This window comes from Lycorma delicatula, chromosome 10, assembly GCF_047948215.1.
Source record: "Lycorma delicatula isolate Av1 chromosome 10, ASM4794821v1, whole genome shotgun sequence".
Classification (NCBI taxonomy): Eukaryota; Metazoa; Arthropoda; class Insecta; order Hemiptera; family Fulgoridae; genus Lycorma; species Lycorma delicatula.
The window spans coordinates 74,655,229-74,671,194 of record NC_134464.1 but is presented as its reverse complement, the minus strand read 5'-3'; the positions used below and the strand labels follow the sequence as shown (position 1 = coordinate 74,671,194).

General features: G+C 29.6%; 1 protein-coding gene across 1 annotated transcript in view; it reads right to left on the bottom strand.

The window, feature by feature from the left end:
* Positions 1-15,166, bottom strand: part of LOC142330887 (uncharacterized) — a 191,483-nt gene extending 176,317 nt beyond the window's left edge. The window contains exon 1 of the mRNA XM_075376355.1: positions 14,086-15,166. Within this exon, the coding sequence (XP_075232470.1) occupies positions 14,086-15,166 (1,081 nt within the window). The remainder of the gene's footprint in view (positions 1-14,085) is intronic.
* Positions 15,167-15,966: the final 800 nt, after the last annotated feature.

Genomic DNA, 15,966 nt, shown 5'->3' with positions numbered 1-15,966 from the left:
ACATCGTTAAAAAATATTTAATAAAATATTAGAAAACCTTTTTCCTTTTATAAAAATTTTAAAAGTAATTTACTAAGAGTAGTAATTACCGAACCATTTTATATTAGTAAACTACTAGTTAATTGAGGATTACGGAATTTGCATAATTTATAAAGTCTACCACGTTGTCAAGACAGGTGGTGACTTAACTAGCATAGGTATTACAGATCTAATAAGACTGAGTACACTAGACCTTTGATTGTACTTAACTGTGTGTGTTACTACAACTTACGTTAACGTATTTGTCAACGTTGTTTGTATGTGTGTGTTGTGGAAAGTTTACGTTAGACAACAACGCAAGCTTCCTTCTCCGATGCATTAAAACTACGTTAATTATGCATTGCCCAAGTGTATGTACTGCAATACTTCCTAATGTATTCACACACAAACTCCCGTATTCGCTTATATAAACACACACAAACACACACACACACACACACACAGAGAGAGAGAGAGAGAGAGAGAGAGAGAGAGAGAGAAAGAGAGAGAGATGTATAGTGTTGGCTTTTGTCGTCTTTTCAGTTATCTTAAATAAGAAAACTGGATGTTGTCTTTGGCCTGTGCATTCATGCTGATTTAGTAGATGTATTTTTAAATAAACATAAAACGCAAATATTATTTATTGTTACTTTGTTCTTAAAGAGGTGTGGAGTAAATATTTTATTCTAAATAAATGTTTAAAACCAACATCTTGTTTTGTAACAGTTTGCTTTCACTAATGGAAATTTTATAACCCATTTTCCTTATTAATATATATATACATATATATTTACACAAATCACACATTAAAACAGAAATACGGATGTACAATTTGAGATAAAAATATTTTATTGTAAAACATAAAATGTTAAACATAATCATTTTTTGTTGAATTGTTTATACAAACGTGACAGAAGATATTTATAGAATATCTGTTACTTTTTAGATAGAGACTTTTATCATAATCATTACGTTTTTCTTAATTAATAAGTTAGTAAAGCAATTTATACAATGTAAGCTTTTATTCAATCCACCTTTTTTTAAATCGAAACATCTCAAAAAAATATTATATATAGTAAATTATAATTTTCTTACTATTAATGCGAGCAGAAACTGTCATGAATCTTCTTTTCCAATAGTTATTTCTTCTAATACACACACATACACATCAACTGGCTTAAAAACAATTTTAATTCATAAATTATTCAGTATTTATACAAATATATGTTTGAAAATATTTTGAGTTGAATAATGCAGATTTATTTTAAGTTGTCTACTCTGATTTGCAGTAAAATATCTTAAAAAATTCAGCACAAATACAGAACACTATAATTAATTTTTAATTATTATTTAACAGGATAAAGATGCTGATGATTTTAATTTAATGCAATTCTACAGAGTTACAGGGGTTTAAACAAATACATATCTAAGAAATTCAGAATGGTCTGGCCATTTGGCTTAGTAATTTGTATAATGAATCCTCATTAAGTAGATGATGGATTTAACTTTTGAAAAAATTCAATTATAATTTCGAAATTTCTAACAGAAAAAAAAAGTTGAGTAACAATTCTTTCTTAATGGGTTGATATTCTAGAAATCTTCTTTAGATATCTAGTACAGTTTTCTTAATTGAACATTTATATAGCTGCATCCCTTACTTGTTTAATGTATTATTTATTATTATTTTAGTATTTATTATTTGTCTAATCTTGTATTGCTTGTTAAGTCTATGGATCACTATGCCAAGATGTAGTAAATAAATAAAAACTAAATAAAAATGTTATCTAAATAAGTTTGAATTTCAGTCAGTTTCTAATGACTACACACACAAATGCAAAAAGTTAATATACTTAAAATTGTAAATATAATTTTTCGCTAGACTATTAATGAAAACTTGTATTAAATATTTTATTAAAATAATAATAATAATTTTTTAATTTCATACTTCAACTATTTAACAAATTTTAAATCACATTAAAATGATGTTTTTTTCTGATAGTTGACAGATTTTTTTCTAATTGGTAAAATTCAAAAATAATTTTTTCTCTTGATTTAATACAGCTGTCAAGTAAAATAAATAGTTTACTAAAACATTACAATTACAACTAAAATTCATAACCTATTAATATGTAGGGCAGATAACTTTTTTTGTTAATTCACCATAAATTTTATATTGTGTTATGTTCGTTTAATACCAGTAAAAGTTTTTTTAAAAGTTACAGAAAAAACATTTATAAGTTTAATTGATTTTTGAAGTCGAAAGTTCTGAGATTCAAACGCTAGTAAAATTTAGTTTCTCTAATACAGATTTAAATACTAGACAGTGGATTCCGATTTATTTTGGTGGTTAGGATTGAATTGACCACTTGTCTCAGGAACGGGTCGGCCTGAGTCTGTACAAGACCACACCTCATTTACATGTGATATCAACCTCATCTCTCTGAACCGTGGAGGAGTTGCTTATTGTTATCTTGATGAAACGATTGCAACGTAAATATTAGGGAAATAAATTTTTAAAAATATTAATTTTTTTTTTAGTTATAATACAGTACGAGCCCGTTATAATGCGGCCATCCGGAGATTGCTGTTGTATCCCGTTATAGGCTAACTGCATTATTTAGAAAATAAAGACATAAATGAAAAAAATAACCAATGTCAATTGAGTTAGTATCGCAAGACAATTAAAATTTTATCGTATGTTACAATAAAAACCTGAAGTATTATGGTATAAAATAAAATGTAGAAAATAAAAATTCAACACTGAGTCTATATTGTTCTGTACTTATATTTGTGTAGTTAAATTTCTTTTAAAGTTGTTTTTTTTTTCTCAAAGGTACAGTACAATCGAAACGGTAATTGTACAATCTTTAAAGAACTTTCCTTTATAGTGTAATTGAAAATACAGTACTGTAGTAACTGATTTGAATTCATAATATTGTATAGTACTTTACTAGAACGCATTATTACATTAACATAACACTTCTGAACGTATGTAACTTAACACAGAGTTAAGAGAGTTATTTGAAAAAGTAATAAGTTATTTTTTTGTTAGTCGTCTGGAGTTAATGTTTTTTTACAGCTATTATTATTTCACAGAACTAAACCTATTACTGTACTTATTCGTTTCAATATATTACTAAATACTTATACATAAAGTTTCTACTAAAAAAAATAAAATTCATATTAAAAATTCTACTTTTTAGTTATTGTATAGTTAACAACTAAAACGTAGAATTTTTTTATATCTCATCAATTTTGTTAGAGGAGTATAACACGACCTGGCATGTCATATTGTACATGTTACACTTATCTATTAACAAAAGGAAATCACAGTAATGAACATTTTTAACTTTTACACATGATGAAAAGTTACTTTCTGATTACTGATTCTTTTGTATGTTTGATATTTCACAGCGTTTCGATATACTCTGCTTATATATTTTACGGTAACCTAAAAGCTGAAAACATTTCTATGTATATATTATATACAAGAAGGTATGTGTGTGTATATATGTGTGAGTGGTTGTGTGTGTGCATTTAAAAAAATAAGTCGATTACATTCGGTTTCCTTAATACTCTATGAAATTATACTTGAGGAAATTATAATTTATTTATAGTATACGTTATTTATAATTGTAAATTCTTTCGGTTAAAATAGCTCCCGATCTCGTGGCAGAGTAACAGTATCTTTGCCTTTTATCTGGAAATTAGAGATTTAAATTCGCTAACTTATGAGAAAAAACAGCGATCAAAATATGTAATAATATTAATGAACATAATATTAATGAAATAATATGTATAATATTAATATGTAATAATATTAATATGAATATGATAATAATTAAAAAAAAAGTACGGCTCAAATTTTCAAAATAATAAATTAAAAAATTAATTAAAATTTGAATATCATTGTTGGATTAGAAAGATTTAATTTAAATTAGTTCCAACCCGCGGCTTCACACGCGTACTTATAAACAATGTAACAATGTAACTTATAAAAAAGTCATTTTTTCTGTAAAAAAAATTCATCGAAAGTAGTACTCATGAAATAAAGAAATTTACACGTTTCACAAACTGATAATTTTTTTTCAAAAAATAAGATTAAAAAAAATCGTCGAAAATCAGCGATTTTCATAGTAACGGACTATATTTTCTTGCTGTATTTTTGTACACTAAATCGCAAAATTTGAGGTTTGTTAGAGGCTACACTGGGCGCGAGTAAAGGAGGGTGGGGGTAGTTTTTTTAAAAATGAAATGTAGATATAAATTTTCCTTTTGTCTGAAACTATTAGTATGCTAAATTTCATCACGATCAGAAAATAACTGTAGACCTATGTAATACACAAACCGATACGCAAACATTCTTTTTTTTTTTTTTTTTTTTTTTTTTAGGTTTTTAGGGGCATCGACTACTTTGGTCATTAGCCCCATCCCACTTCAAAAAAAAAAAATAAAAAAAAAGGGTTCAAAATTTCACATTTTCATGTGTCAAAAAAATTATCAAAATTTTACTTTTCTTATAACTTCTGATCCAATAAAATTACTTTCTAGGCTTTCCTTTCGGCCAACCTTTTTTACGTTTCTCCATTCTTCTGACGGCCTCAACCTCTGATGACAGCGTATAAACATTCTTCTCAGCATTCTCAACATTCTCATTCTCAACATTCTTCTCAGCAAACATTCTTCTTTATGTATATAGTGATTCTAAATTACATGGAAATCACTCGGGAGATGATTCTATAACCAAAATAAGAATAAAGTTGATATAACCGTAGGTCAGAAAATGGTTCGTTAGCGAGTTTCGGCTCACCAAACATTTAGTAGTGCTATCTGTTCTATCCGTGAAATTAAACAGTACTAAAATTCTTGGGAAAAAATTGAGGATAAATTTGGTGTTTCTTATGGTTTTTGATCTATGAAATTAAATAAAAGTAATCCCATCACTTTTTTAGATTTCAAAAAAAAATAACTTTGTTAATTTACCAATAAATAAATAAAAATTTCTAATTAACTTTGTAGAGAATTTAATTCTGAGAAAATTGATGTAAATAATATGTATTAAAATTAAACGTAAATTTGAAAAGTTCATCTGTAATTAGAAACAAGACACACAGAAATATTGTACCGTATCTCAGAGGTTTAGTTGAATAAAAAGAAATTTTTATCTGTATAACTGATAAATAAACATCTGTTTAATATAAAATAAGCATGCTAAAAAGTAATAACAAAATCGTTAAAACCCATAAAAAAACTAAAAATATAAAAAAAAGAAATTTTAAAACAAAATAAAAATGAATTTATAAATACACGAAAATAGATCCGTATACTTTAGCTCCTGGAAAAAATATTATCCTACAAACCGTTCCATATTTTAAACGAATGCACTTTAAAATAATTGGCTATATTAGCTTTCTAGAGACCACTGGGTTTTTTTGTGAAATGGATTATTGTTAATTTTTCATAAATTTATCTGAGAATTGTATTCTGGGTAATAAAATATAACTGATAACCATGAAATTTACAAAGTTATAAAAATATTTAAATGTTTAATGTTACATATTAAAATTATTTTATCTATTGTTGCTAATAAATAATTTCATTTTCACCTTCTTACCTTTAAAAAGATAATACATGTTATTAGAAATTTCTACGCGTATGTTTACATTATCTTAATGTAAACTGTCTACCTGTCTGTTTTTAGTTTGAGTAGTAGATTGATTTTTGTCGTGATAAATTTCAATATTATAGCATACTATTTTAGTATATATTGTAAACTGAGCTTTATCACTACTGTTACTCATATCGGTGAAAAGACTTATAACTGAATGACATGCAAATATCTTTCTGCGAGCGTGCACTGTTGATGGCTTTTAACAGAACCTATAACAACCTTTTCTGTAATGTACTGTACTTTAAAATTTGTTTATATACATATATATATATATATATATATATATATTTAAAAACACTTACAAAGTATATCTACAAAAATATATAAAACAATCGTTCGATATTTCAAGTTATATAGATAAATCACTTGCTGTATTTATTGTTTAAGTTGAAATATTATTTTCCTCTTAAAAGGTTATAAATTATTTTTATTAAAAAAAAAAATAAATAAATAACATCGGCTTTTTTTGTTGTTTTTATTTTTAAAACTACGACTAAGCCTTTTCTCCGACAGGCGACAGTATAATTTTAAGATATGACAGCCTTTGATGTACCGTTCTCTTTTTTTCTATAAACGCTTTTATTCATCATCCCCTGGTAATTTTGAACTAATATAGGTTGAGTTAAAAGTTAAATTCCTACCTAATGCTTAAAAATGACTTATTATTAGAGAGAAATTAATTACTATTATATAGTAGAATATAAAATAAAAAATATATTTACTTTGAATATACTAGGAAGATTTTCAGGTTTTTTCGTATAATATTATTTATTCGTAGAGGGTTTTTTTTTATTAGTACTGTGTAAAAATAAATACTTAGGTAGAGAGAACCACAATAAATCAAGGATAAGTAACTCAAACAGGTCGCTAATTTCTCAGCAGTGATCCAATAGGGTTTTAGTCAAAACCACAAGTGATTGAATATTAGGGAGAAGGAATACAAATCTAAGGAATATTGAGTATATAAGTATGACTTACCCTCAGGGTGGCTGTGATACTGTTATGTTTTTACGGTAATACATTTGGCTATTCTAACCAGTAAATATAACCTATGAGATTTTTAATATTATGATCTTATTCCTGACGAGCATTAAAAGATTTTATCATTTTACCTTCATTCATAAATTACAATTTAATATAGATGTAATTAAAGGTAAACAATTATTGCTCTACTACACCAGAATTCAAAATAATGATTTTTAATTATTGTTAGATTTATTTTTTTAATTTATTTTCTAGCATCCCCGTTGCGGCTTAGACCGCAAATTCTATGCATATAGAATTTCATGTTTTTTCCCCTACATCTCCGAGCCGGACATCCAATTAAGTATACTCGACTCGGGGACGTGTCCTTTCCGGATCTTTTTATTGCCTGCCTCTAATCTCCAACGGAAGAAACCAGGCCTGGCTATGCCGTTCCCAGCCCCACCGCCGGAGACCGGGTCTCTGTCTTTCCTTCTGCCAGCCTCAAACCGACGGGGCAGGAGCTGAAGCCGCCAAAGCGTATCCGGGAACCCACACCGCCGGCCGGGTCTCGGTCTTTTCATTCATTCACACCTAACGGACCCCAGGAGTCCCCGCTCCATCACGGGAACCCACACACCAGGGCATGTGATCCCTCAGGAGCGGGGCTGTATGCCCAGCCCTGGTATAAACTAAAACCCTCAGTATCCCAGTCGTCTTGCATCATCTTCTTTTATTCTGAGGACTGCTCTTGCAAATATAGCAAAATTATGCCAGTTTCCGGACATAGCCAAGAGCCACTCCGAAAGCTGCTCCGGTCGGGTATGCATCATTCTTGCATTTTTACGATGTTCCTCCCATCGTCTGCACACGAAAATAGAGTGTTCGGCATCGTCAACAGTAACAGCAGATGGTGACTGTCTCCTGCCAAACCTAGTTTATGAAAGTTCCTACTATTCTTTGGACAAGGGCCTAAAACTTATGGAAGTAAAGTTTTTTGATATCACCAACCATTGGCCCAGGGGGTGGAAAGAATGGGGTTTCGAAGATAAAAAAATCATACCTCCCTTAACAGGCACAGTATCGAATCGATTTAAAGTGGTCGTTAGTCTTCTAAACATTACCTAAAATTATTGTCTGAAACAATTTTTGATATGACCAACTCTTACAGCAAGGAATGACCAAAATATTGCTGGAATTGTAAGAAGGGGGGGGGGGGGGTTGTCGTATGCTAAACATGTGAAACTTTTTTCACATGGAACCATTGTCGTATTGAGTAAATTTGAAGTTTTTCTTAACTTTAAGGTGGAAATCTTTTTTATTCCCTAGTTAGCATCGGTGAAATCTACCTTCGCTTTCCGGCGTACCGAAAGGGATCTTTTTGACACAACATTCCTTACTTATTTTAATCATGTTACCAATTTGAATATCGTTCAAATTCAGACAGTCAATTTCAGGGTGATAATCAAACATTGATTTATTTCTAACTTATTTCTTCTGGTTTGAGCTTGATTTTGATCCGAGTATTATATACGTTGCTCATCAAGCCTTTCAACTCTATGAATCTGTTGAACGCTTTGGGGTAGATTCACCTGGTCTGCGATCATAAATTCTAGTAGCCCTAGAAGTTCTTCTTCCTTTCTGTGATTTCGCCGAAATAAGCGTTTTGAAATATTAATACAAAATTGAAAGTTGAAACTATGCGAGAGAAACTATAAGAGAGAAAGAGACAGAGTGAAAGTGAGAGTGCGCGATCGCATCTGAATCGGTATTATAGTATTTGTATGATTATTTTTTTTTGTGGGAAAATTTGAGTTTCCATAATCTTTATTCCACATATTAATTTTATAAAAAATAAGTGGTATTATGTAATTTTCTTTTTAGTTATATACAGAATTTTAATCCTCTCCCATAATCAATAACTTAATGTCAACAAAAGAAGACTTGTAATTAATTAAGACTTATAATTTAATAGTTTTCCTTATTTTTATAAGGCTAATAGTAAGTTTTATTCCAGCTAATAAAGCGTAACTTAATAAAACTTTTCTGTACATGTTTGATAAACTTATAGAAAATGAGGAAAATTGAATTAAACAAAAAATGGATTAAAGTTAATTAAAAATCAAAACAAAAACCCAATATCTCTGGATAATAATTTATTTTCCTAAACACAGTTTTAATAAAAAGTATTTAGTGTTGCTACGTTGTGTTAGTTCCGGTGTTTTTTTTAAACTGATTTTCGCGTTACTAATTGCCCAGGTAAGAAAACATTCATTATTTGCTTAAAAAAATTAAATTCTTTTATACATTTTTAAAAATATTAACATACTTTGAAATTTACTATAAAATGAGTGAATTTTCGTAAATATAATCTACCACTTTATTATTTATAATATAAAATTTAATATTAAATTACATCCAACAAAAAAACTGTGTTTTGGATAATAAGGTGATAACTAAACTGAGAGTAGCGCACTTTTTTTCATGCGTATTTCCATTTGATAAGTACTGTGTCAAGGAATTCTGCTTGTTCAAATGGAAGGAGAAAATAACGTATAGCTCTTCCATTAATTTCTTTTTTATTCTTCCAATCGCATGTATCCAAATTTTTTTTCAAACATGCTTGCACGAACCGCGCAAATATCATTCAGTTCCTTTTGTTTTGATTTTCTCTTTTTCTCCTCCAGAGTTCTTTTATTCTTTCACTATGCTGTATTTTTAGCTTTTCTGTCCAGCATATTCATCTCTTTTCTTTTTTGCTTTCACAAGAATTCTGCGGATTTTTACTCTAAATTTTTATATCTTGACAATTTTTTACTTTTACTTTTACATTTACTTGATTTAGATCTTTACTTGTTTTATGTATACGGGCGAAGTTGAGTATTTACAAAATTAATCAAAGCGTTTTTTTGTTTATCTGAATCCATTCGAATCATACGTCCCAGAAAATTTAGTCTTCTTTTGCGGATGTGATTTCTAAATGTTCAAAATTTTAATCTCTTTTTTTTCTCTTTAATTCTGTAAATTTCTTTATTTGACTCCTTCTGTATCCGTCTTTCGTTTTTCTTCGGTCATGGATAATTCTTAAAATTTTCCTTACATTTCTTAAAGTAATTTTAGATTTGTTATATCGAAGGGTCCTTTCTCAGTTTTTTTTTTAAATTTGTATAATTTCGTATTTTGTTAGTTTTTCCTTAAGGATTGTAAAAATTTTTTTTTGGATATACTTGGTATTTTTAGTTATGATGACAATAAAAAACATTTTTTTTCTCAATTCATCCTGTATTTAGGAACAATTAGACAGGTTATAATTTATGTATGACAGATCGATTAAACACATATTAAGAAAGATTTTTTATTATGTCTAAATTATAAATCCAACATATTCTAGTTTTTAGGTCTTTTATATTTTTTTAAAAGTTTTTAGCTCAGTTTTTTAAGTTTAAAACTCCAGAAAATATGTCAATTTATATGTAAATGATTAGCCATTTTTTTTTTTTTTTACTTATTACCTCCAAATCTTATTAAGCATGATAAATTACCTATGTGCTACTTGTTTTAATAATCATGTTTGTTGCTAAATGAATATCTTTTTTTGTGAATAAAAGAGTAGCATATTAGGAAATGTTTGATTAAAGTAGAAGGAAAATCCAGTAATTACTCTGAATATATTGAACGAGATAAAATTTTACATGCTTTAACACTAATGTTATAATGTTTTTTTTGGTAAATTTATATAATCGGTTCATCATGTTTCACGACATTGTTTGATTTTATTAATTTTGATTGCATTATGTTTTGTTAGTTTTGAATATTGATTTAATTCAATAATATATTCCAGACAGAAAAATTACAAACTTTATAGAGTATTTCTGGTTAATAAATATTATTTAAAAAAATGAAATTATCTTCATTTATTCCAAAGGTTGTTAAAAGGATATAAAATATTTCCTTAAGAAACTAGACTGTTATTCATATTGGTTAATCGTGAAATTTGGTAAGAATAATTTACAAAAGTTAACTTTTTAACTTATTATTTTATATTTTTTTCTTTTCCTCAAAGATTAGCGCTTTTCCAGAGATCTATTCTTTGACCGAAAGAATATATATTTATTTGCCATATTACACAATTAAAACGGATAATTATAACTATATTATGAATAAAAAGATCATTATGTTACTAAACGTTACAAAAATAATAAGGTAAAACCAGCAAAAGATAAAAAAATTTCGTTGATTGAATTCGTCATATACATCTTACTACAGCTGCAATCGTCATATTAGATATACATTATATGGAAGTTTAGATTAAAAATACACTTTTAAACAAAAATTTAATCTTTTACTTTTAATTATTTTAAAAAACAAGACTGACTTTCCTTTAATTTAATTTGGTTATATAATTTTTTTAATATTGCTTACAATAGACACCGCAGATAAAGAAACGTCAACGTTCCAACCTACAGCGTTATAAGGAACTATGCTTCTAACTTGCCCTGCTTAAAAATATATTACAATGAAATTGGTCTAGTAGTTTTGGAGATTTCAGAGCACAAAATTTAAGCATAAATTGATCGTAACTCAAGAACGACTTAATCTTCATTAATTTTTCTCGTACATAACTTCATATACATTAGTACAGCATACGTAGAGTTCAATGAAATTAATTTGACTGTCTTAGAGATTTTCGAGCAACAAGGTTTTATAAATAGGACTATATTATTATTATTATTATACTTTTACGGCCAACATGGGACCACTTATGTCAATTTTAGTTAGATCTTTTCTGAGAAAATCGTGTTATTTTACTCTTCCGAGCTGCCCAGTATTTCTTCATCCGTAACAACCTCTTCCTTGTATTTTGTCGTTTGTCTGTCTTTTGTTTAAATGTAATGTTTTTGTCTTTTAGCTTTGTAATTTTTGCAGTTTTATTCTGTAGGTCAGTCAGGGAAATTCCCAATTCTTTTATATCTTCTTTAATTTCTTTGATCCATCCTACCTCTAGTTTTTGGAACCTGAGCTTTTCAATGATATTTCATGACAGTCTTGTTTCCAGTGTCCTTATGGGATGACCAAAGAAAGAGATTCTTTTTTCCGCATAGTATCAGTAACAGGCTCTATTTCTCGATACACCACCTCATTTGGCACAATCCACCATTGGCCATCTTTTTGGTGTTTTTTATTGATACACGTTCTGACAATTCTCCTCTCTATTTTCAGAATTTTATCAATTCGGGTTTTCTGAGTGATTTTGAAAAGGGTCTCGCTTCCGTAGGTGACTTGTGGATGAACTACAGTTTTATAATGTTTAAGTTTTGTTTTAGTCGAAAGGCATTTTTTGTTATATGTTAACCAAGTTAATTTTTGGGATTTAATCATTTTATTTGTCCTGTTTTGCCATGTCAATTTTTCATTTAAATTTAAGTTATTATTTCCCCTAGATATTTAAATTGTTTTACTATTTTAATTTTCTGATTTTTTACCGTAATTTGCTCTATTACCAGAGGATCTATGGCCATTAGTTCAGTTTTCTCGAAAGAGATATGAAGCCCTATCTTTTGTGCTAGGTTTTGAAGGCTCATGATTTGTGTTTTGGCTTCTTGAATATTATTTGCTAAAAGAGCGGGGTCATCTGCAAATCCCAGGCAATTTAGTGTGATGGAGTTTTTCTTAGTACCCATTTTTATATTTTTGGGATTTATTTCATACCATTTTCTCATGTCAAATTCGAGGGCGCAGTTAAAAAGGAGTGGTGAGAGGCCGTCTCCTTGCCTCAATCCAGTTTTTATGGAGAAGGGTCGAGAGAGTTCACCTCTCACTTTAGGGTGAAGGCCCAAGTTTCTCAGAATATTCAGCATGGATGGTCGGTGTATACAATCATAGGCCCTTTTAAAGTCGACGAAGGTGATTATTAGTTGTTTTTTTCCGTTTTTGTATAAATCCATCATAAGTTTTAGGGATATTATTTGGTCCGGGCAACTTCTCCATGCCCTAAATCCTCCTTAGTACTCCCCAAGTTCCAGTTCAAGTTGATTTTTTCATCGGTTGTATATGATTCTCGACAGGATTTTGTATGTGCAATCCAGGAGAGATATGCCTCTGCAGTTTTCCGGATTAGTTTTATCCCCTTTTTTATGTAATGGATGAATGAGGGCTGTGGTCCAGTGTTCTGGAAGGTTTTCTTCGTTCCATATTTTCACGAGACATAGATGTAGGGAAGTTTTAACTGAATAAACTGATGAGTGTTTTCAGAGTTCTGCGAAAAGCTGGTCTTCTCCGATTGCTTTGTAGTTTTTTATTTCATTTAAGGCTGCGAGAACTTCTTGAATTGTTGGTGGGTTGATATTTACCAGTGAAGTTTTAACTGGAGTTTCAGTGTCAATTTCAAAAAGCTCTGGGGGGTCGTCACAGTTGAGAAGTCTATTGAAGGTTTCTGCCAGAATTTCAATGTTTTCTTTATTGGTGTGGGCCATATTTCCTTTTTTTCCTCTCAGCATAAGGATGGGTGGTTCATATCTTTGAAGAGCCTGACCAAAAATTTTATAATAGTCTCGGGAGTTAGTTTCCTTGGAACTTTCTTCTATTTGTTGAATCAAGTGTTTTTGGGCTTGTCATTTGGTTCCTCTTATAATTTTCTGAGTTTGTTTGGTGAATTCGTGGTTAGATTCTTCAGTTTTCCGGGTTTGGTGGTTGATTCAAGCCCGGTGTCGGTCTTGGATCGATACCGAAATAGGACTATATATATATACACACACACACACACACACACACACACACACACACACACACACACACACACACATATATATATATATATAAATATAAGGAAACCCCAATTTAAGTGAATGGTATTTTCTTACTCCCTATACTTCAGACAGAATGTAAAGAAGATTCATTTTCATCCCCGCACACTTTCACTATGCGACCGAAAGTAATTCTGTAATTTTCAGCGAAAAGTCGGTAAAGTAAGATAAAAATGTTATGAAATTAAAAAAAAATCAGACATCCTTTAAAATTATATTTTTAATATAAATTTCCACATATTTGATCTGACAAAGGTCTCTTTGAATGCACTAAACGGAAAAAAACTGTAGTAACTAATTTAAAACAAAACCAACCAATTTTTATAAAAAACCTAAATTCGCGGCTAGGATGTAATTTTTATTCCTATTTACAGTTTGGTAGAAATATTTACATCAAAATTACCTAAACGTATATTTGAGTATCTTCTTATATCCTTAAGAATACCAAATCATATTAAAATTGACTTAACTGGTTCCCTTTTATCTTCCGGATTAGTTTTGATAGGTGCTTAAATATAAAAAAAAACTTCGAAAAAAAAAATTCTCAATTTTCGGAAGTAAAAATCAGATTTATAATTAAAATTAAATAATTATAAATTATATATATATATATATATATTTCTGACTTACCTTCTAAGTAGAAATAAGATGTTGTATTTTTAAGGTTTGGCATAATTGGATGTACTGTTTCTTGTGATAAAGTTTCTAATGAGTTATCCCTCAAATCCAAGAAACGGATAGAAGTAAGCGGTTTAAATAATGCAGGTTGTAGACTTTGTAAACGATTCTCACTTAAAACGAGACGATATAAATTATATAGCCCAGAAAATGCTCTTTCATTAAGATATTGTAATCGATTACCTTCCAATATTAATTCTTCTAATCTTGGCATTTCAGAAAATGTACCCTCACCTATAACCGATAACCGATTTTGATGTAAATCTAACCTTTTCAATCTGCCGAGACCGTAAAATGTTTGTGGTGTTATAACAGCTAATTGATTTCCATGTAACTCTAATTCTTCCAGTTCATTTAATTGTGAAAATGAACGTTCCTGTATCGTTGTTAAATTATTTCGATCTATATAAAGTTTTCTTAAGCTCGGTAAATCGACAAAAACATCCTTTCGTAATTCTATAATATGATTTTCACCCAACGTTATAACTTTTAATTCCGGTAAATGCGAAAATGCAAATGGTTCAAGTGCAACGATTTGATTTCTAGTTAACGCTAAATCTTGTAATAAAGTCAAATTAGCGAATGCAAATTTTTCAATCCGTTCGATATTACTATAAACAATCTCCAAAGTTTTAAGCTGTTTCAAACGACTTAAAGCACGACTCGGTACAAAATGTTGCGATGTAACAGCTCTATAATGAAAATCTAATTTTGTTATTCTCGGTTGCGATGCAAATTTATCCCATATCATTGAATCTTCTTTTTCACCGTGTTGAAATATCCAACATGTCGCTGTTGATGCGTTATGGTTATCGTCGCATATACAATATATATTTAAATGTCTATGTGCTTGCAAATCACATATATTTATTTCTTTTTCTGTCTCTTGTTGTTGATTTATTTGTTGCGATTTTCTTTTATCGCTTTTTGATCGATTTCTTGCTGCTGATGCAACTAATAATATCGATAAAAATATTACAATTATTGTTTGTTTCCATATTAGGATTTTTCCACCGATTTTTAACTTTGGCATCTTCGTTCAGCAACTGTAACAAAATAAAAATATAACAATTAATTTTTGTTATTTTATAAAATATAAAAATTAAATTACGTTTTACATTTTCTATATAGATTAAATTTGATTTTATTTTGTCATCCAACTGTTTCTGGGACGTTAATTCCTTTGTTAGTCTTTCAGTATTTTCTGTTAATCAATCTTTTCCTCTTAACGTTTTTCTAATTTAACAAAATTGATTTTATTATTATCTTAAAACAGTAAAAATAACTGTACATGACTATATCCATTTTATTAATAGAAGAAATAAATCCCAAATTTTATTGCAATCATTCGGTAAATTAATGTTCCATGTACAGAAATTATTTTACTGAAGTGTCTTATACAGAGTGTCCCACGGGAAAACTTTCAGGAAGTGTTCTACTAATTAAAACAGTTTATATAAGCGTAGATCTGGAAACGCTTTTTTTCTAGTTATGGCTAGCTATCATCTGGATCTGACCCCTTTGAGGGGAGAAGTCAAGATCAAAGTTCCAGTGAGGGATACCCTTGGGGACGCCCCATTTGTGGCATAAGGCACTCAAAAGACCGAGACCCGGCCCGTGGAGTGGAGATAAAGGTTACGACACTGCTGTATCTGGAGTCTCCTCGCTGGGGGTTAGAGGAAGGCATAAAGTAAAAGAGCTAACCGGTGGGCCAACCTGCTTTGCCGGATGTTCAGCTGGTGAGCGGGAAGGCCCGTTTGAGTAAAAGGAGACTCCCTTGGACTGCGTTATACTTAACTGTGAATCCGAATTAGGGAGGAGATATAAAAAAAA